Genomic DNA, 21,138 nt, shown 5'->3' with positions numbered 1-21,138 from the left:
TTTGAATACATTGGGGACATCTTAGAAAGTTTATTCAGTGTAAATCAGATACAATAAAGTAATTTATATGACATTTCTATATGATTAAGGCACTTGGAGAATTTATAAATATAGTTTCCCATTGTCCTGGGGAGAGCGAGAGACCCAGATCTTTTATTGAGACGTAAGGTATATTTACTAAAGTGCAGGTTTTTAGAAGTGGAGATGTTGCCCATAGCAACCAATCAGATTCTACTTAACATTTATCTAGCACTTTCTAGAAGACAATAGCTAGAATCTGATTGGTTGCTATGGGCAATATCTCCACTTCTAAAAACCAGCACTTTAGTAAATACACCTGTTATTCTGCACATTCAAGGTTACAATCTTATCCTCAGGCCTCTCCATAGTAGCTTATTTTATGCCTAATCGGCCGCTCCTCTTTCCACAGCATTAGGGGCCTCAGGAGAGCTGGTTTGGAACAAGATGGCGAGCAAGAATGTCAGCGCAAGCTGGTAATCGATAAATAAAACAATTAGCTTTTTTTTAAATTTGCCGTCAAAAAGTACTAAATCAATACGTGGCTTAGCATTGTGGTGGGGAGAGAAAAATGTATAGTCCTCTCTGCCGGTTGTACTGCCCTCCAAGCATCAGAAAGGGCGCAGTCTGCCACTCAGTCTCAGTCCTATGAACTGTTCGGCAATTTTATCCAGACGCCATTTCTGAAAAGAGCAGGTGGATCTGTGGGGAGACGAAGATCTATTAACACATACATCTCATCAAAATTCCAGAATGTTGCCAAACGTTTCTTGAGCAATATTAATTGGGTTCAGTTAGGACCATGTAGTCAGTGGCCTTGGGTTGGGTATGCGATCCTGGCGCTGATAATGCCAGCAGTCAGAATCCCAGCAGTAGAAATCCAGATGCATGCAGGTAAGAATTATAACCCTTCCCCTGACCTTACCTAACTTCTCCCGCAGCCTAACCCTACTCTTCCCCATCAGCAGCCTAACCCTAACCGCCCCCCTTTCCCCCACGACCTACCTCTAACCCTCCCCTCCCACAGCCTAACCCTTCTTCTAGTGCCTAACGCTAACCCTCCTCCTAACCCCAATGCTCACCATCAGGATCGCAGTCGTTGGGATTCTGGAGCCAGGATTCTGACTGCTGCACGGATTTCAAACGCCGGCCATGTGTGTTTCCCGGGATGCTGACTACATCCCATAGCGTTATCTATAATGGGTGCAGGGTATGTGGTGCTCCAGGGTGCCCACACCACACACCCTGCAACCATGCTCAATACTTCCCCCTCTGGAGTCCTACGTCAGCTGCATAAATCACTGAGAAAAATGTTGAGATGTCCATTTTCCCGGCAATGAAATCATCAGGAATATGGAGTGGGCACCATGTTCTTGGAGAGCTGAGCAGGTACAGTAGACACTGACACACAGTCTACTCACCTGAACCACCGGCTAAAGAGTGGAGGACCTGCACGCCACTTCCTCTCTTAATAGGCCCCTATATATAGTGATACAATACTGGTGAGCTGGTCCTCGAACATCCCTACTAAGATGGTCTATCTGATATGTCTATCCGCATGCACCAGGGTGAGAATAGTAAGGACACCTAACATTAATGAGGAGGAGCGACTCCTTTACAAATCACTGGACCATAAGACATGAAACACTAGGATATAACTGTCACACATTATCTGTGGGAAGTCATGGTGGCTACAGCAGCTTTAGTCTGGTGAACAGACATTAAGAGGTGGATTTACTAAAGCTTCTGAAAAACAGACACTTGGTGGTGTTACCCATAGTAACCAATCAGATTTTCGCTTCATTTTCTAGAATTCTAGAATGCAATAGAGAAATGATAGCTAGAATCTGATTGGTTGTTATAGAGCAACACCAACACACTAGGAAGAGCGATGGAACAATCCTTCATTAAGCTACACCGGCCCGCATAGGATACAGTGTGATTGGCCGTGCTGCACGGCCAATCACACGATATCGCATGCGAAACGTGAGAGCACAATCAGGCATACACGCTGCACGATAGGCCCGATTTGATCAAATCGGGCCAATATCGTGCAAGTGGGTACCCGCGCCTTAGGACTTTTTCACACCTGCCCCAAATCTGTATGTATAAATCTAATCAAAATAAAACATTCACTGCAAATAGAAATACATTTCTGATTTTAAAACATTCTAAGTCTTAGTCTTACACCAGGAGCTGCAGAGGCGGATTCACAACCTCCTGAAGAAGTACTCCCTGGTTCTGCAGATTATTCCCCCTCAGGTCCAGTATGAGGAGAGAGTGGTTTGTGGTAAGGACAGAGTGGAGGTCCTCACAGCAGGAGGTGGTCAGCTGACATCTCCATAACCTGGTGACAGACATAGTCATTGGTGTATATTTTAGCTGCTGCTCTTATCGCGGTTCACTTTACAGTGCAATAAATCATACATATAACTCTAATAAAGCTATAAACATTTGTGCATGCACAGAAGGACACCGGCCGTGGAGGGTGTTGGGATCAGATCCCTCTCAGGGTAAGCATCCCAGTAAGAAGTCCATAGGCTTCTATTGGGTAACGCCACCTACCGGGACAAAGCACTGGAATGCATCGCATTCCGGTGCTTAGTACATATGGAAAATGCAACAAAACCCCCATTTCTGGGGTTTGACCGCATTTTCAGCTTTACTACATCCCGACCACAACTTTTTGAGCCCCACAAATACCACCAGTACGATACTATTTTACACTTTTTTTCATGACACTTAATGGGGGGAGATGCACTAATTCATGGAAAGCAATAAAGTGTAGGGTGATAAAATACCAACCAATCAGCTCCTAACTGTCAATTTACAGGCTGTGTTTGAAAATTTACAGGAGCTGATTGGTTGGTACTTTATCACTCTCCAAAGGCTTAGTGCATTTCCCCCAATATTGTAATAAAGTTTTTTCTAAAAGTTGTTGTATATGAGAAATAGAAGTGTCACTCATCTATCCATTTATGTCTCCAAATATCTGATGAGAGTGTATCAACTTTCAGGATTTCTAATTTTACTAATAATTTAAATGTAAAAAACCCCTCATTATTAGTGAAAAAAGTTATAATAACACAAAACAAGGATTGTATAACAAAAAAAAAGTTAAAAATATACTGAGATGACATAAAAGGGAATAGTGGTATTTTTGCCTTTTGTGCTCTAGGACTTGTATTGAGAAGACAGTTATATAAAAACGGAGACAGTTCTTACATAAGTTCCCGTAGAGCACAGGTTGGATGTCTCAGTCCCTCACACAGAAGCTTTATCCCAGAGTCCTGCAGATTGTTTCTGGTCAGGTCCAGTGTGGTCAGAGAGCGGTTTGTAGTAATGACAGAGCGGAGATCATCACAGCAGGAGGAGGTCAGACCACAGCTCTGTAACCTGATGAGAGATGAGGGATCTGAATTAGGTCATTATCAGCTTCACCCTCAGCATGATGTCATAGCTGGAAGTAGTCTGTGAAGTAGTCTGTAGAGTAGATACAATGTTGGTGTATATATCAGCTATTAGACTGTAGGTGTAGTCACTGATTATGTTATTGAGTTACTGACTACAGATGGGAGCAGTTGGATGTGTAATCAAATAATGCAATGGTCACTAATAGACCATTTGGCCTCAGAAATATCTAAGTGTATCAGTCATATCTAAGAAAGAACTTTAAGTTAATCAAACCACAAATATAAAAGATATTGAAATATTCATTATAGAGGATTTCAAAATAGTGGCTGGACATTCACCAATCCAGTAGTGTACGCACATAGGCGCTGTTGAGATGGTATCAGATATGAGGAGGCAAAGAGATGAGCATTCATGGATGGTTATTGGGATGTAGCCAGAGGTCAATGCAAAAAGAGATTTATTTCTTACCTGTTAAGTCTTTTTCTTCGACTCCATAGTGGGCACAGGGGCAACTCCTGGTATAGCCTGGAGAGGAGAGTCTGGGCACCAAACGGTTAAAGCAACTTGCCCAGGCTCCTCTCCTCTATACCCCACTCCCAGGCACTGAACTTCAGTTTAGTTTGCAAGCCCACGGCGGGAGCAAGACAGAGGAGAAGGAGAAGGAAGGCCAGCATACATACAGACCCATACATATCATGGAAGAATAGCTGGACCGGTCACCAAGGAAACACCCCCCATAGACAGGTGCATCACGGCGGGCGTCCTGTGCCCCCCTATGGAGTCGAAGAAAAAGGCTTAACAGGTAAGAGATAAGTCTCCTTTTCTTCTTCCTCCACTAGGGGGCACAGGGACAAACTCTGGGATGTCCTAAAGCTTTCTCCTAAGGGTGGAGACGCTCCTGAGCTGCAGTGAGCACAGAACGCCGGTAGGTTGTCAAAATTATCAAAAGTGTAAAATCTGATAAAGGTATGAGCAGACAACTATGTGGCAACCTTTCACAGCTGTTCTGCAGAAGCCCCACAGCATGTTGCCCATGAAGTCCCCACTGACCCGGTGGAATGGGCTGTCACCATGGCAGGGGCAGGTGCCAAGGAGTAAGCCTGGTGAATGGTAAAATGTAGCCAGTGGGCTATGGTCTGCTTAGTAGCTGGCCAGCCCTTTTTGTGGAAATCATACAAGGCAAATACAGAGTCCGATGTACGAAACCTCTTAGTCCTTTTGACATACAAACGGAGAGCCCTCACCACATTCAACGAAGCCTAAGGGTGAGAGAATCCGAAGACTGAAATGCAGGAACCACTATTTCCTGATTAATATGAAAAAAGGACACTACCATGGGTAGGTAGCCTAAGCAAATCTTAAAGACAGCAAGCAAGAGGCTTACAATCAATCAATTAACTCCAGTTTCTATAAGATTCTGAAACTTGAGTGTATTTAAGGAGCTTCTGGATTCAGCTCTGACTGAAGGGGGTCATATCCAGGGAGACCTGGCGCTTCCTATACACCCCTTTTCCCACTATTCTGGTGTATTATCAACTTCCCAAAATTCACGAGTCCCTCACTGCACTCCCTGGGCGTCCTATTATTTCAAGTATCAATTCTCTTACCTCTAATCTCTCCTATGTTGATTCTTTTCTTCAACCTTTTGTCCCTATGCTTAGGTCCCATCTCAGAAATACTACACATTTTCTTCAATTAGTGCAGTCCATTGTTTGGAAAGAATCTTATGCTTTCCTCACTTTGGATGTTCAATCACTATATACTAATATTCCACATCATTTAAGTTTACAACATATTTCTGCTCGACTCTCTAGAGAGCAGGACCTAGCACAGGGACAAAAATCTTATTTTAGCATGTATTTCCTTTATACTGTCTCTTTTCTGACATGTTTTATCTTCAAATCATGGGGACAGCCATGGGGACCAGATTTGCGCTGAGTTATGCCAACCTCTATATGGGCGAATTTGAGGACCTCCATGTGTGAGGGGCAAACTCGGCGGGTCTCTGGTCTTTTATGGTCGTTACATTGATGATATATTTATTATTTGGGATGGGGACTATACATCGTCACAACACTTTGTCACTTCTCTCAATTCTAATTTATTTCATTTATCTTTCACTTTCACCTATGATAGGAGGTGCATCGACTTTCTGGATGTGACCCTGGAATCTAGTGGTTCCAGGATTCTTTTGTCCAACTATAATAAACCAGTGAGCACCCAATCATACCTCCACTATCAGATTGCTCACTATAAACCATGGAAAATTAACATCCCCAAAGATCAGTTGATGAGTTTACGCAGAAACTGTACCCTAAATGTGTTTTTCAAACAACAAGCAGATGAGATGCTGAATTCATTTAGAACAAGAGGATATCCTGAAACATTACTTCGCAATGTATTAGCAGAAGTAATGACTATAGACAGGTTGGATCTATTGAAAAACAAAGATAAAAATATTGTAAATACAACTCAGCACTCAGAGAGATTAAAATCATTATAAATAGAAATTATAAAATATTGAGACATGACAATATCCTTAGAAACATCCTACCAACTAAACCTCTAATTATTTATAAGGAAAATAAATCATTACAAACATATTAGCCCCAAGTCACCTAAAAACTATCAAGGATACCACTATTGATACTCATAAAACCCCCACAGAACAATGATTACCACAATGTCCACATGTTTTTTTCCGTTGTGGTAAAACTAACTGCACTATGTGCACATACATACCTAGGAAGACTAATACAATAGAGATGAATGCTAAAGGAGAGATCCACACTATCAGCAGGTTTATCAACTGTGATACAGCATATGTTATATATCTTTTGAGATGTGGATACGGCATGAGATATGTGGGCCACACCACTCGACCCCTCGAAAGAAGATTTATGGAACACCGCCGTAACATCTTGAATAAATTTCCGAAAAAACATAGTGTTTCTAGCCATTTTGCCAAAACACATGACGGTGACCCTAAAGATCTAACTATTATTGGTCTTGAACATGTTCCTAAAACGATCCGAGGTGGCGACAGATACAAGAATCTGTGCCGACTAGAGGTTCTCTGGATGTTTAAACTAAATACCTTACATCCAGACGTCCTAAATGAGTCAGTTGAACTCAATTGTATTGACTAAATCCATTCTCACTTTAGATTTCTAGTATGGGAGATAGGTTCCCCCATCTCCACACCAGATTTTCTGATTGATAAATACCTTGTATGTGATATACTGTATATGTGTGCACATATACATTTTATAAATAACAGTTTTCTCTTAGTACCTTTTATTATTTATTATCATTTATTTTCATTACATTACTTTATTTATTTTTATTGTATTATTACTGAAGGAATTCCCTCCATTTAACTATATTGTGATTCTATAAGGTTTTCATATAAACTCTATTCAATGTACCATTCAGTAATTTGCTATATAATCAACATAAGCGATTTCCTTTTCATTATATCCCTATGGGATTGTTTTCCAATAAATATATCATATAATTAGAATATGTCCAGTTTGGAGTATTACCTATTTATTATAGATAGTCTTTCTATTCATTATAATCTACTTACAATTTATCAATGATGTATACTAATAATTGATTGGGCCAAACATCCATGAATATGAGGACAAACGTGTAGATAAGAATGGGTATATAGATGAGTTATTTATCTCCTTCCTCTTAAATTGTAGTCTGTGTAGTTTATTCTCATATGTGAGCCCACTAGTCACATGATTGTGAGTTTATTCCTCTATCTATGAGTCACTGACCACATGACTTGTTTATGCAGCCTCTAGCATCTGGGTATGAGAGCACATGTGATTTGGTCACATGATCGGGAGAACATATCATGTGATCACTATTAGTACTATGCTGTACAAGGTAATCAGCTTTGTTTATAATGTAATAACACTCGTTTCTGATTTTGCAAACATAAGTTATTTTAAAGATATGATTGTCTCTACTCTCCATATTTTTATTTTGAGATTCTAAGTGCGACTTGATTAATTGCGTGATATACATGTACACCTGTATTGAATGTATTCATCAAGAGTGCCATTTAGCTTCACAAATTCTCTTGAGGTGTATTAATTTGCTCCTGAGGAAGGTGTGGGGCGATACCACACTGAAACGCGTAGAGCCTATTTGGAATATTTTTATTGGGACTCCATCTCCTAGTTATCAAAGTGATTGTTCATGTTCCAGACCAGCGACATTTGTGATGTTTAGCCCTGGAGGTCTACAATTCCTACCAAGCAGAACACTTGTGAGGACACCTTGCTAATTACATAAGATCCATCATAAACGGTAACATACATCTTACAGTGACTGGATAATACACCGGACAATTTCAGTCCTATTTTATCTATACATCTATTACGGCAATTTCCATAAAAGGACTTTTTATATGATAACAGTATTTGGGATTTACCAGCTACAGTGTGCACTCTTTAAAATCTTTGGACAGGTTTTATTCATCATATATATATATATATATATATATATATATATATACACATACACACACAGTGCATCCGGAAAGTATTCACAGCGCATCACTTTTTCCACATTTTGTTATGTTACACCCTTATTCCAAAATGGAATAAATTAATTTTTGTCCTCAAAATTCTACTCACAATACCCCATAATGACAAAGTGTAAAAAGGTTTGTTGATTGTTGCAACTTTAATAAAAATAAAAAAACTAAGAAATCACATGTACATAAGTATTCACGGCCTTTGCTATGAAGCTCAAAATTGAGCTCAGGTGCATCCTGTTTCCACTGATCATTCTTGAGATGTTCCTACAGCTTAATTGGAGTCTGCCTGTGGTAAATTCAGTTGATTGGACATTATTTTGGAAGGCATACACCTGTCTATATAAGGTCCCACACATGACAGTGCATGTCAGAGCACAAACCAAGCATAAAGTCCAAGGAATTGTCTGTAGACCTCCGAGACAGGATTGTCTTGACGCACAATTCTGGGGAAGGGTACAGAAAAATATCTGCTCCTTTGAAGGTCCCAATGAGCACAGTGCCCTCAATCATCTGTAAATGGAAGAAGTTCAGAATCACCAGGACTCTTCTTAGACTTGGCCAGCCGTCTAAACTGAGCGATCGGGGGAGAAAGGCCCTAGTCAGGGAGGTGACCAAGAACCCGATGGTCACTCTGTCAGAGCTACAGCATTCCTCTGTGGAGAGAGGAGAACCTTCCAGAAGAACAACCATCTCTGCAGCAATCCACCAATCAGGCTTGTATGGTAGAGTGGCCAGACGGAAGCCACTTTTTAGTAAAAAGCACATGGCAGCCTGCCTGGAGTTTGTCAAAATGCACCTGACAAAATTCTCTGGTCTGGTGAGACAAAGATTGAACTCTTTGGCATAAATGCCAGGCGTTATGTTTGGAGGAAACTAGGCACCGCTCATCACCAGGTCAATACCATCCCTACAGTGAAACATGGCGGTGGCAGCATCATGCTGTGGGGATGTTTTTCATCGGCAGGAACTGGGAGATTAGTCATGATAGATGGAAAGATGAATGCAGCCATGTACGGAGACATCCTCGATGAAAACCTGCTCCAGAGCGCTCTTGACATTAGACTGGTTCATCTTTAAGCAGGATTATAACCCTAAGCACACAGCCAAGATATCAAAGGAGTGGCTTCAGGACAACTCTGTGAATGTCCTTGAGTGGCCCAGTTAGAGCCCAGACTTGAACTTTATTGAATATCTCTGGAGAGATCTGAAAATGCCTGTGCACCGACGCCTCCCATCCAAACTGATGGAAATTGAGAGGTGCTGCAAAGAGGAATGGGCAAAACTGCCCAAAGATAGGCGTGCCAAGCTTGTGGCATCATATTCAAAAATACTTGAGGCTGTAATTGCTGCCAAAGGTGCAAAAACAAAGTATTGAACAAAGGTTGTGAATACTTATGTACATGTGATTTCTTAGTTGTTTTTTTAATTAAACTTGCAAAAATCTCAAAAAAACTTTTTACACGTTGTCATTATGGGGTATTGTATGTAGAATTTTGAGGACAAAAATGAATTTATTCCATTTTGGAATAAGGCTGTAACATAACAAAATGTGGAAAAAGTGACGCGCTGTGAATACTTTCCGGATGCACTGTATATGTATGTATATATATATATATATATACTGTATATATAAACGACAGGCTCAATCCACGGCACTCAACCATCTGGGGTGCCCTTGGTATGTGACCATACCATCTACATAAAAAATATCATACAAACTCGGCACTCACATGCTTTTCAAACTGCAACTCCTTTGAACATAGGGAATGTTGGTTCCAAAATATTGCTATCATTTGTTAAGCTGGCCACCGCTTCACGGTCATTCCCATCTAGCCAGTCCCTACACTGATTCTCAGATAAATGAACTTGATCTGCCATCTTGGGCCCAAGCTTGCATACATTTTAAACATGAAACTGGGTCCTGCCTTAAAGAGACAGGACCACACCCAGGGCTATCAGTTAATAAGCACCTGGAAAAAGAAAAAAAGGTCCCACGAGAGGAAGCCCATCCCATCGTGTGGCAGGCTTGTCAGCTGGTTTGGCAGCTGGACATCTGGTGGACCATGGCTGCTTACCTCTAGGCTTGGAGCTTTTGGAAGCAGAACCCTGTGTTATTGGAAATGGTTGACCTCTGGCCTTACCCTGCGGGCATAAGGAACGAGATACTGAAGTCCTGGGTCTTGTAGTGGCAACAGATGGCAAAAAAGCTGATTTTGAGGCTGCCAATGTATTCACAATTTTGTCTAATTCAGGACCAAATAAGACGTCACTCAAAAAAGGAAAAGCTTCCAGAGCTTTCTTAGATTCTGTGTCCACTATCCAGGTGCGCAGCCAAAGAGCTCTTCTGGCAGCAACTGCAGAAGCAGAAATCTTAGTAGGTTAAAATCCCAGAATCTAAAGCTGCTTCAGAAGGATAAGAAGCTGCTTCCCTAACTTGTGCGACCATAGTAACTAAGTCACTCCTATGAGCACCCGAGGTAAGACCGTCTTCCAAAGAGTCCGCCCAGCGGCCCACAGCTTTAGCTACCCAAGCAGATGCCAGGGCTGGATAAGCCACAACTCCTGCATTCACATAAATAGTCTTCAAGAAATTTTCCAACTTCCTATCTGTAGGATCTTTGAGAGATGCCATATTTGGTATAGGCAGGAGGGATGACATAATAAGACAGGTAATGTGGGCATCCACCTTATTCGCATATGGGAGAGGGTAAAAGGTAGCAATACGCTTGGAATCCTGAAAGCGTCTACTAGAGTGTGTCCATGCTTCTGCCAGGAGATCTTCAAGCTGTGCAGTAGACGGAAATTCGGCCACAGACTTTTTCTGCCTTTTAAAGAAGGTGACTTAGACCTAGAATGCTGCTCCGATTCCTCCACTAGCGGAATAGATGTAACTAAGAGCTACGTCTACAGGGGACATCATTTCCTCCATAGGAGGAAACTCCTCAATATGAACCCCTGCCAGATAACGGATTGGAACTTTCACATGGAGCAGGTCTACGCCTAGGAGCCCTATCTCTATTAAGTATTTGCTGGAAGGACGTGGACACCTGAGCTAGCCCCTGGACAGACTGGGCAAAAGTTTGCATCCAGGGAGGCTCCGCCATGGGAAGCTGTGGCACAGTGACAGGGAAAGGTGGCATAGTTACTGACATACGGTCTACAAATTGTGATATTACCTGTGTCAGACTAGATGCCAAAGCTGGTTCTTGACTAGAAGCCATAGGTGAAATCACCTGCTGCAGTGCCCTAAAGCAGGTGACATACAGGCCAACATGCTCTGGATCCTGAGGAGAAATGACAGTCAGACACTATTTACACGTGCGCATTGCTGCAGCGCCCACCGCCTTAGTAGCTTTATTTCTGGACATGTTGTAAGTCGCAGAAAACACTACACTTCAAACAGCTAGTAAGGTGTAAGAAAACATGGGTCTTTAGTAGTGGTAGTATATAATACAGAATATATGAAATTTAAAGGCAGCAGATCTGCCAGTATAATCAATCTGTACTGACCTCAGCGACCAGCCCCAGCGGCACGATGAAAATACACTTACATACACCATACACGTAGACCACTCGATGCAGAAAGTGGGCAATAGCTCAACAAATCAGCCTAAAAAAGCAGGAAGGAGCAAGATACTAGCGCAGCTGTTGGGAGCAGGAATGAGAGGAGACAGGAGCCCTGTACTTCTCTCTCCAATGCTGAGGCAGGCAATGAACTAAAATGGCCGCCCAGTGTTCTGGTAGGGGAGGAGAGAAAGGAGCATCAGCCTGTGGCTTATTGCCACGGAGGGAAAGCATGTCTCAGGCTTGGGGGAGGGGCTAACAGGGAAGTGCTGGCACCCCAGGGACATGTCACCACTATTTCAAGCAGCCGCTTTTACCTAAAGCTTCCCTGGTGGTCCAAGTGGTAAAGCGCGGGACCACCGAGTGCCTTTCAATACCAGCACTGTCGGAGGTCTCTTGCAGTGTGAGAGTCCGTGGCCAAAGTCGATGACCCAGTCATCAGTGCTGCGGCCACCGGCGCTGGAGCGGCAGTGGGGGCGCCCTATAGGACGCCTTCTGCTGCCTACTCAGAATAAACCAAGTTACATAAAGAAATTAAATAAATAAAAACAGAGGACCAACTAAAGTAGCCCCCCTAATAACTGGTGCCCAGCTCCTGCCGGCACCAAACTGACTGGTGCCCGCTCCCAGTGCCTGGAAGCGGGGTATAGAGGAGAGGAGCCTGGGCTTGTGGTTAAATTGCTTTAACCGTTTGGTGCCCAGACTCTCCTCTCCAGGCTATATCCCAGAGTTGTCCCCGTGCCCCCTAGTGGAGGAAGAAGTAATAGGACTGTCACATTGGCATGCTATAGAAGGGTCGCGGGCATGTCTATGCAACCTGCTGTGCACTCAGATGCAGATCTGCAGCCACAAAGATCCTGTTACTAAGGAGAAATTGCAGCTGCCATATTGTCAATGGTGCACCGATGGTGGAGTGTCAAGAATCACCGGCAGTGTTACCGCGTGCAAAGGCAAAGAAGGAGGGCGTCTCAGTGCTTGCTCATTTGAACGCAGGGTACTAAACCAGGGGAAAGGCTGATACTGGCATTTGGATATTGCTGCAGCCGCAACTTTGGCAACAGATGCAAGAGAGGACGCAGCAGCATCAACCTCTAAATCAGGCCCCAAATCTTATTTCCCCCACCCATAGTATCACCATATAACGTGACAGCCTCTGCCATGGTCTGTACATCACATTTTAGTAAAAATAACAGAGTGACACTGTAGATAAAGTACCAACCAATCAGCTCCTAACTGTGTTTGTTTTTTTAGACACAGCCTGTAAAATGGTAGAAGCTGATTGGTTAGAGCTTTATTTCTCTCCAAAGTTTGAAATCTTATCCCCCATAGTCTGATGACATAAAAGGAAATAATAGTATCTAGTTTTACTGTGGTCTCTCTCTTGCACTGACAGGACAGTTATATAAATACTAAGGGGTCAATTCAATTAGCCACAAGGGGTGAGAGTTGCATTGTAATGGCATGGAAACGCAGCCAACGGCACCGGAGCCCACGCCCTCGAGGTCCAATCTCACCCATGCACTTTTCTACACAGCCCTATGGGGCTGCAAACAAATATCAATTAGTCCAGAGGTACTGTAAATGCTGTATATAGATGCTCTTATAAGTGCCGCAAGGAGACTTGTATCTAATTAAAGTGACCACTAGGTGTCCTCATCAAAGTTCTTGCTGGGTACAGGATGGAAGTAAGAGTCCCCCACACAGAGGTATTACACCACAGTCCTGCAGATTATTATATAATGTATAGTGTAATCCTCACCTCAGCTCTTGCAGGGTACAGCCCGGATATCTGAGTCCCTCACACAGAGGTATTACACCACAGTCCTGCAGATTATTATATAATGTATAGTATAATCCTCACCTCAGCTCCTGCAGGGTACAGCCCGGATGTCTGTCCCTCACACAGAGGTATTACATCACAGTCCTGCAGATTATTATATAATGTATAGTATAATCCTCACCTCAGCTCCTGCAGGGTACAGCCCGGATGTCTAAGTCCCTCACACAGAGGTATTACACCACAGTCCTGCAGATTATTGTATAATGTATAGTATAATCCTCACCTCAGCTCCTGCAGGGTACAGCCCGGATGTCTGAGTCCCTCACACAGAGGTATTACACCACAGTCCTGCAGATTATTATATAATGTATAGTATAATCCTCACCTCAGCTCCTGCAGGGTACAGCCCGGATATCTGAGTCCCTCACACAGAGGTATTACACCACAGTCCTGCATATTATTATATAATGTATAGCATAACCCTCACCTCAGCTCCTGCAGGGTACAGCCCGGATATCTGAGTCCCTCACACAGAGGTATTACACCACAGTCCTGCAGATTATTATATAATGTATAGTGTAATCCTCACCTCAGCTCCTGCAGGGTACAGCCCGGATGTCTGTCCCTCACACAGAGGTATTACATCACAGTCCTGCAGATTATTATATAATGTATAGTATAATCCTCACCTCAGCTCCTGCAGGGTACAGCCCCGATGTCTGAGTCCCCCACACAGAGGTATTACACCACAGTCCTGCAGATTATTATATAATGTATAGTATAATCCTCACCTCAGATCCTGCAGGGTACAGCCCGGATGTCTGAGTCCCTCACACAGAGGTATTACACCACAGTCCTGCAGATTATTATATAATGTATAGTATAATCCTCACCTCAGATCCTGCAGGATACAGCCCGGATGTCTGAGTCCCTCACACAGAGGTATTACACCACAGTCCTGCAGATTATTATATAATGTATAGTGTAATCCTCACCTCAGATCCTGCAGGGTACAGCCCGGATGTCTGATTCCCTCACACAGAGGTATTACACCACAGTCCTGCATATTATTATATAATGTATAGTATAACCCTCACCTCAGCTCCTGCAGGGTACAGCCCGGATATCTGAGTCCCTCACACAGAGGTATTACATCACAGTCCTGCAGATTATTATATAATGTATAGTATAATCCTCACCTCAGCTCCTGCAGGGTACAGCCCGGATATCTGAGACCCTCACACAGAAGTATCACACCACAGTCCTGCAGATTATTATATAATGTATAGTGTAATCCTCACCTCAGCTCCTGCAGGGTACAGCCCGGATGTCTGAGTCCCTCACAAAGAGGTATTACACCACAGTCCTGCATATTATTATATAATGTATAGTATAATCCTCACCTCAGCCCCTGCAGGGTACAGCCCGGATGTCTGAGTCCCTCACACAGAGGTATTATATCACAGTCCTGCAGATTATTATATAATGTATAGTGTAAACCTCACCTCAGCTCCTGCAGGGTACAGCCCGGATGTCTGAGTCCCTCACACAGAGGTATTACACCACAGTCCTGCATATTATTATATAATGTATAGTATAATCCTCACCTCAGCTCCTGCAGGGTACAGCCCGGATGTCTGAGTCCCTCACACAGAGGTATTACACCACAGTCCTGCAGATTATTATATAATGTATAGTGTAATCCTCACCTCAGCTCCTGTAGGGTACAGCCTGGATGTCTGAGTCCCTCACACAGAGGTATTACACCACAGTCCTGCAGATTATTATATAATGTATAGTGTAATCCTCACCTCAGCTCCTGCAGGGTACAGCCTGGATGTCTGAGTCCCTCACACAGAGGTATTATATCACAGTCCTGCATATTATTATATAATGTATAGTATAATCCTCACCTCAGCTCCTGCAGGGTACAGCCCGGATGTCTGAGTCCCTCACACAGAGGTATTACATCACAGTCCTGCAGATTATTATATAATGTATAGTGTAATCCTCACCTCAGATCCTGCAGGGTACAGCCCGGATGTCTGAGTCCCTCACACAGAAGTATTACACCACAGTCCTGCAGATTATTATATAATGTATAGTGTAATCCTCACCTCAGCTCCTGCAGGGTACAGCCCGGATGTCTGTCCCTCACACAGAGGTATTACACCACAGTCCTGCAGATTATTATATAATGTATAGTATAATCCTCACCTCAACTGCTGCAGGGTACAGCCCGGATGTCTGTCCCTCACACAGAGGTATTACACCACAGTCCTGCAGATTATTATATAATGTATAGTATAATCCTCACCTCAGCTCCTGCAGTGTACAGCCCGGATGTCTGAGTCCCTCACACAGAGGTATTACACCACAGTCCTGCAGATTATTATATAATGTATAGTGTAATCCTCACCTCAGCTCCTGCAGGGTACAGCCCGGATGTCTGAGTCCCTCACACAGAGGTATTACACCACAGTCCTGCAGATTATTATATAATGTATAGTGTAATCCTCACCTCAGCTCCTGCAGGGTACAGCCCGGATGTCTGAGACCCTCACACAGAGGTATTACATCACAGTCCTGCAGATTATTATATAATGTATAGTGTAATCCTCACCTCAGCTCCTGCAGGGTACAGCCCGGATGTCTGAGTCCCTCACACAGAGGTATTACACCACAGTCCTGCAGATTATTATATAATGTATAGTGTAATCCTCACCTCAGCTCCTGCAGGGTACAGCCCGGATGTCTGAGTCCCTCACACAGAGGTTTTACACCACAGTCCTGCAGATTATTATATAATGTATAGTGTAATCCTCACCTCAGCTCCTGCAGGGTACAGCCCGGATGTCTGAGACCCTCACACAGAGGTATTACACCACAGTCCTGCAGATTATTATATAATGTATAGTATAATCCTCACCTCAGCTCATGCAGGGTACAGCCCGGATATCTGAGTCCCTCACACAGAGCTATTACATCACAGTCCTGCAGATTATTATAGAATGTATAGTATAATCCTCACCTCAGCTCCTGCAGGGTACAGCCCGGATGTCTGAGTCCCTCACACAGAGGTATTATATCACAGTCCTGCAGATTATTATATAATGTATAGTATAATCCTCACCTCAGCTCCTGCAGGGTACAGCCCGGATGTCTGAGTCCCTCACACAGAGGTATTACACCACAGTCCTGCATATTATTATATAATGTATAGTGTAATCCTCACCTCAGCTCCTGCAGGGTACAGCCCGGATGTCTGAGTCCCTCACACAGAGGTATTACATCACAGTCCTGCAGATCATTATATAATGTATAGTATAATCCTCACCTCAGCCCCTGCAGGGTACAGCCCGGATATCTGAGTCCCTCACACAGAGGTATTACATCACAGTCCTGCATATTATTATATAATGTATAGTGTAATCCTCACCTCAGCTCCTGCAGGGTACAGCCCGGATATCTGAGTCCCTCACACAGAGGTATTACACCACAGTCCTACAGATTATTATATAATGTATAGTGTAATCCTCACCTCAGCTCCTGCAGGGTACAGCCCGGATATCTGAGTCCCTCACACAGAGGTATTACACCACAGTCCTACAGATTATTATATAATGTATAGTGTAATCCTCACCTCAGCTCCTGCAGGGTACAGCCCGGATGTCTGAGTCCCTCACACAGAGGTATTACATCACAGTCCTGCATATTATTATATAATGTATAGTATAATCCTCACCTCAGCTCCTGCAGGGTACAGCCCGGATGTCTGTCCCTCACACAGAGGTATTACACCACAGTCCTGCAGATTATTATATAATGTATAGTATAATCCTCACCTCAGCTCCTGCAGGGTACAGCCCGGATGTCTGTCCCTCACACAGAGGTATTACACCACAGTCCTGCAGATTATTATATAATGTATAGTGTAATCCTCACCTCAGCTCCTGCAGGGTACAGCCCGGATGTCTGAGTCCCTCACACAGAGGTATTACACCACAGTCCTACAGATTATTATATAATGTATAGTGTAATCCTCACCTCAGCTCCTGCAGGGTACAGCCCGGATGTCTGAGTCCCTCACACAGAGGTATTACATCACAGTCCTGCAGATCATTATATAATGTATAGTGTAATCCTCACCTCAGCTCCTGCAGGGTACAGCCCGGATGTCTGAGTCCCTCACACAGAGGTATTACATCACAGTCCTGCAGATCATTATATAATGTATAGTGTAATCCTCACCTCAGATCCTGCAGGGTACAGCCCGGATGTCTGAGTCCCTCACACAGAGGTATTACATCACAGTCCTGCAGATCATTATATAATGTATAGTGTAATCCTCACCTCAGATCCTGCAGGGTACAGCCCGGATGTCTGAGTCCATCACACAGACGTTTTACTCCAGAATCCTGCAGATAATTTTCAGACAAGTCCAGCGTCATCAATGTGTGGATCTTAGTAAGTGCGGAGCGGAGATCGTCACAGCAGGAGGAGGTCAGATTACAGTCCTGTAACCTGATGGAAGATGAGGGATCCATATTAGAAACATCCTTATCATTTCTGAAAGTCATAAGTGACAGAATAAATCTGTGTAAAGCAGATACAATATTGGTGTATATATCAGTTATTGGAATGTAGGTGTAGTCATTGATAATGTTGTTAATGAATTGCTGAATGTACATGTGAGGCGGTGAATGTGTAGATATGGGGATTCCGCATGTTGAATACCCCGGGTGTAGATGATTTGTGTTTCCTCAGAACAGTCGTGGGTAACCAGATACAATTCAAGGGCATTTTCAGCCCTCCAATCTTCGAACGGGCCACGAACTACCTTTAATTTCAATAGGGAAAAAACTGCCACAAAGTTGTCTGCCCCGAAAACCACCCTGTTTGCCCAGAGAGCCCCCATATCCCACAAATTGCACATAAATTCCACATGTAGACCACAAAAAAACCCTGCATGCCACACACCTCCCTACATGATCCCAACATGCCAATTGCTTACATGCCAATCAAACCTCTACCATATTATCCTTACATGCCCAATGCCAACCAAACCATTGCTTAATTATAGAATGGGTGCCATGACACCCATCTGGGTGCAGCTTGTGCAGAACTGGTGCTTATCATTCCCCAATTGTCCCTTTCTCGATGTTAGAGGTAAGTAAGAGGGGTTACATGATTGGAGTTGGGCGCTCTATGTCAGTCTTATAGCACAGTAGAGTGTAAGCGTGATCGGGAGTAGCTGGCTGGTGGCCTTATATGAATGTCTGCTTTCATTAATTACATTGTATAAATGTTTGAGTGACTCATTGCTGTGATCATCACTTACCTCATGAATTTGTTTTGGGAATAGCAAAACTATTTGATAAATAAAACTATCAAATGATTATTATATATATTCTCTTAAGTGCCACTTTTTTCCCCGATTTAGATTGTGTTGTTTATTTAAGACTTCCCAGAATCCCAATAAAGCAGCAGCTGAGAGATGTACCCATTGGATATATATTATCTATCAGTGTACATTTCATTGGCTCCATTGGATTTTTCGATACCCGCCTTTTGAAAAGGTTGTCCCACTGTGACAGCGAAACACGTCCAGGACACAGGTGTAGCAGCGTTTTGGAGCTGAACCCATCTATGCACTGTAGCTAGTGACACAAGAGGTGTGAGTCTGCCACTGCATGAGCAAGACAGCCCGATCGAATCCAGCTGCCCTTCCAGCCATTGCAAAGATTTTAAGCAGGGTCTGTGCAATGAAGCATAATTGCCCCCTTCAGGGTCTTACAGCTGCCGGCCGATAGCTCCACGCAGGTATAGCAGCTATTTTAAAAAGACATTTGCTGAATATGACAGTGACTTGGAAGAAACATTCCTGCTCCCATATTGAGCTTGTTCCATTTAAATTTACAGACTGTGGTAAACCAGATGACGAATGTAAGGAGTGGTGAGCTGCTAATTATTGGTCTACGAATGAATACCAGGCTCTAGGAGTTCATTTCATATTGCTATTCCCCTGATGAACTTTGCATTAGTTGTGGAAGGTACAACACTATGGGTGTGATACAAAAGGTTGACATGAAAAAATGTCAACATGAAAAATGTTAGACAATACAGAAGGTCGACATGTTCAAAAGGTCAACATGAAAATGGTCGACACATAAATGGTCGACACTTTTTTTGTAACCTTAATCTTCACCTTAACCCTCCCTTTGGTGACTAACCCTAAACAGCCCTCCAAGTGCCTAACCCTCACCCTTCGATAAGTGCTTAACTCTAACCCTAAAAATAACAAAAAAATGTGTTGACCTTTTGAACCTGTCCACGTTCCTGAATTGTATACCAAATCATTTTCGACCTTTTGCCTGGAACCCCAACACTACACTTTCCTGGGACTATGTATACATTAACTTTGTCTCTAGTGCTGGATACATTTTAGATTGTTACTATTTTACTGATACTCTGTTTTATTATGTTATCCTATACTGCTAGTGATAATATTAGAGAATCTCTATATGTACTAATTGTCTGATCAGCTATTTTAAGTGACTATTACTCTCGGGCGTTTTCTTCATTTATTATTTTTATTTACGTATATATTTTATTTGTGTTTATTTTGTTGTTATGTATTTAATAAATATATTATTTCTACCTCATACGGTTTCCAGTTTTGGGCACCAGCACCTAGCTTTTTCTTTTTGATTTTTTGCAGTGCCTGCAACTGTAAGATTCAGTGAGTGCATAAAGAGATGGCCAAGTGCCGAGCTGGTAGCACATGCCTTGAGATTGCCAAAGTAATCCACGTAACAATGGATTCCTTTGAAGCTGGACAAACCCTTTTCTGTGCACCATAGAGAATCAAGAGATCATCTGGCTTGCAGACATCACTTGTCCTCTAAACAGAAGTCTGCAAAGGCCTAACCACATCAAGGAACAGAGACAGCCCCTCTTCTTCTACAGACCTATGACGTCCCAAAGTCAAATACACCATATCCTGATAAATGTGATACCGGGAGATTGTCTTTGGCTGTAATGAAGGTAGAGCTGCAAGATAGAGTGTCCAGCTCTTAAACGCTCCTAGCAGATGAAGTAGCCAAAATGAAAAACCAGTGTTACAGGTGAGAAACTTTAATTCCACGAATCCATCATCTACAAAGAAGGATGCTATACAGCACCAGATTAAGATACCATAGAGCTAAAGGAGGCTCAAATGGAGGTTGTACTGTACATGCAATAATCCATGTAAAAACATGTAGAATTTTGGTAACAGATTTTTGTCTCGTAAAGAAAACTGAAAAAGGCAAAGCCTGAACCTTCAAGAAACTAAGTTTTACTGTCGATCCTTCTGTTAAAACAATAGGATCTTCGACAACCTAAAGGCAACACACGAAACCTCTGTCTATCACACCAGGAGATGTAGGTCTTCCATATGCTATGGTAATTTCTGCCTTAACCCTTTTTCCCCACTTTTAGCATAGTTTGATTCACCTAAAACTAACCATTTGCTCTAAGTATAATGGCTTCCACATTCAAGCCTTTAAAGTCAGCCCTTGGAAACTCAGCTGAAGAAAAGGGCCTTATTAAAGCAGGTTTGTCCTTGGGAGAAGTTACCAGTATGGACCCTTCTCTGTGTTGAGAAAGTCAATAAAAACAATAAATGAGACAAACGTCCCATGGCACCGACATGGCATCTACTAAAGAAGTCTTTGGCTTCCTAGTTCTGCATCTTGGTTTTCAACCAAGACATTATCTTGTCAACACCTGGTGGAAACTACCCTATCTCCCAGCTAAAGAA

General features: G+C 42.9%; 1 protein-coding gene across 2 annotated transcripts in view; it reads right to left on the bottom strand.

Annotated features, from left to right (window-relative positions):
- Nucleotides 1-314: 314 nt before the first annotated feature.
- Nucleotides 315-21,138, bottom strand: part of LOC148507963 (NACHT, LRR and PYD domains-containing protein 3-like) — a 39,373-nt gene continuing 18,549 nt past the window's right edge. For both annotated transcript variants that reach the window (XM_088445080.1, XM_088445081.1), the window contains 4 exons: nt 17,688-17,858; nt 3,244-3,414; nt 2,207-2,365; nt 315-720 (listed from right to left, as the gene is read on the bottom strand). In XM_088445080.1, the coding sequence (XP_088301206.1) occupies nt 630-720; nt 2,207-2,365; nt 3,244-3,414; nt 17,688-17,858 (592 nt within the window). In that variant the 3' untranslated portion in view covers nt 315-629. The remainder of the gene's footprint in view (nt 721-2,206; nt 2,366-3,243; nt 3,415-17,687; nt 17,859-21,138) is intronic.

This window comes from Taudactylus pleione, unplaced genomic scaffold, assembly GCF_031769625.1.
Source record: "Taudactylus pleione unplaced genomic scaffold, aTauple2 ptg000377l, whole genome shotgun sequence".
Taxonomy (NCBI): Eukaryota; Metazoa; Chordata; class Amphibia; order Anura; family Myobatrachidae; genus Taudactylus; species Taudactylus pleione.
The sequence above is the reverse complement of the archived record's forward strand: the minus strand, read 5'-3'. Positions and strand labels throughout refer to the sequence as shown.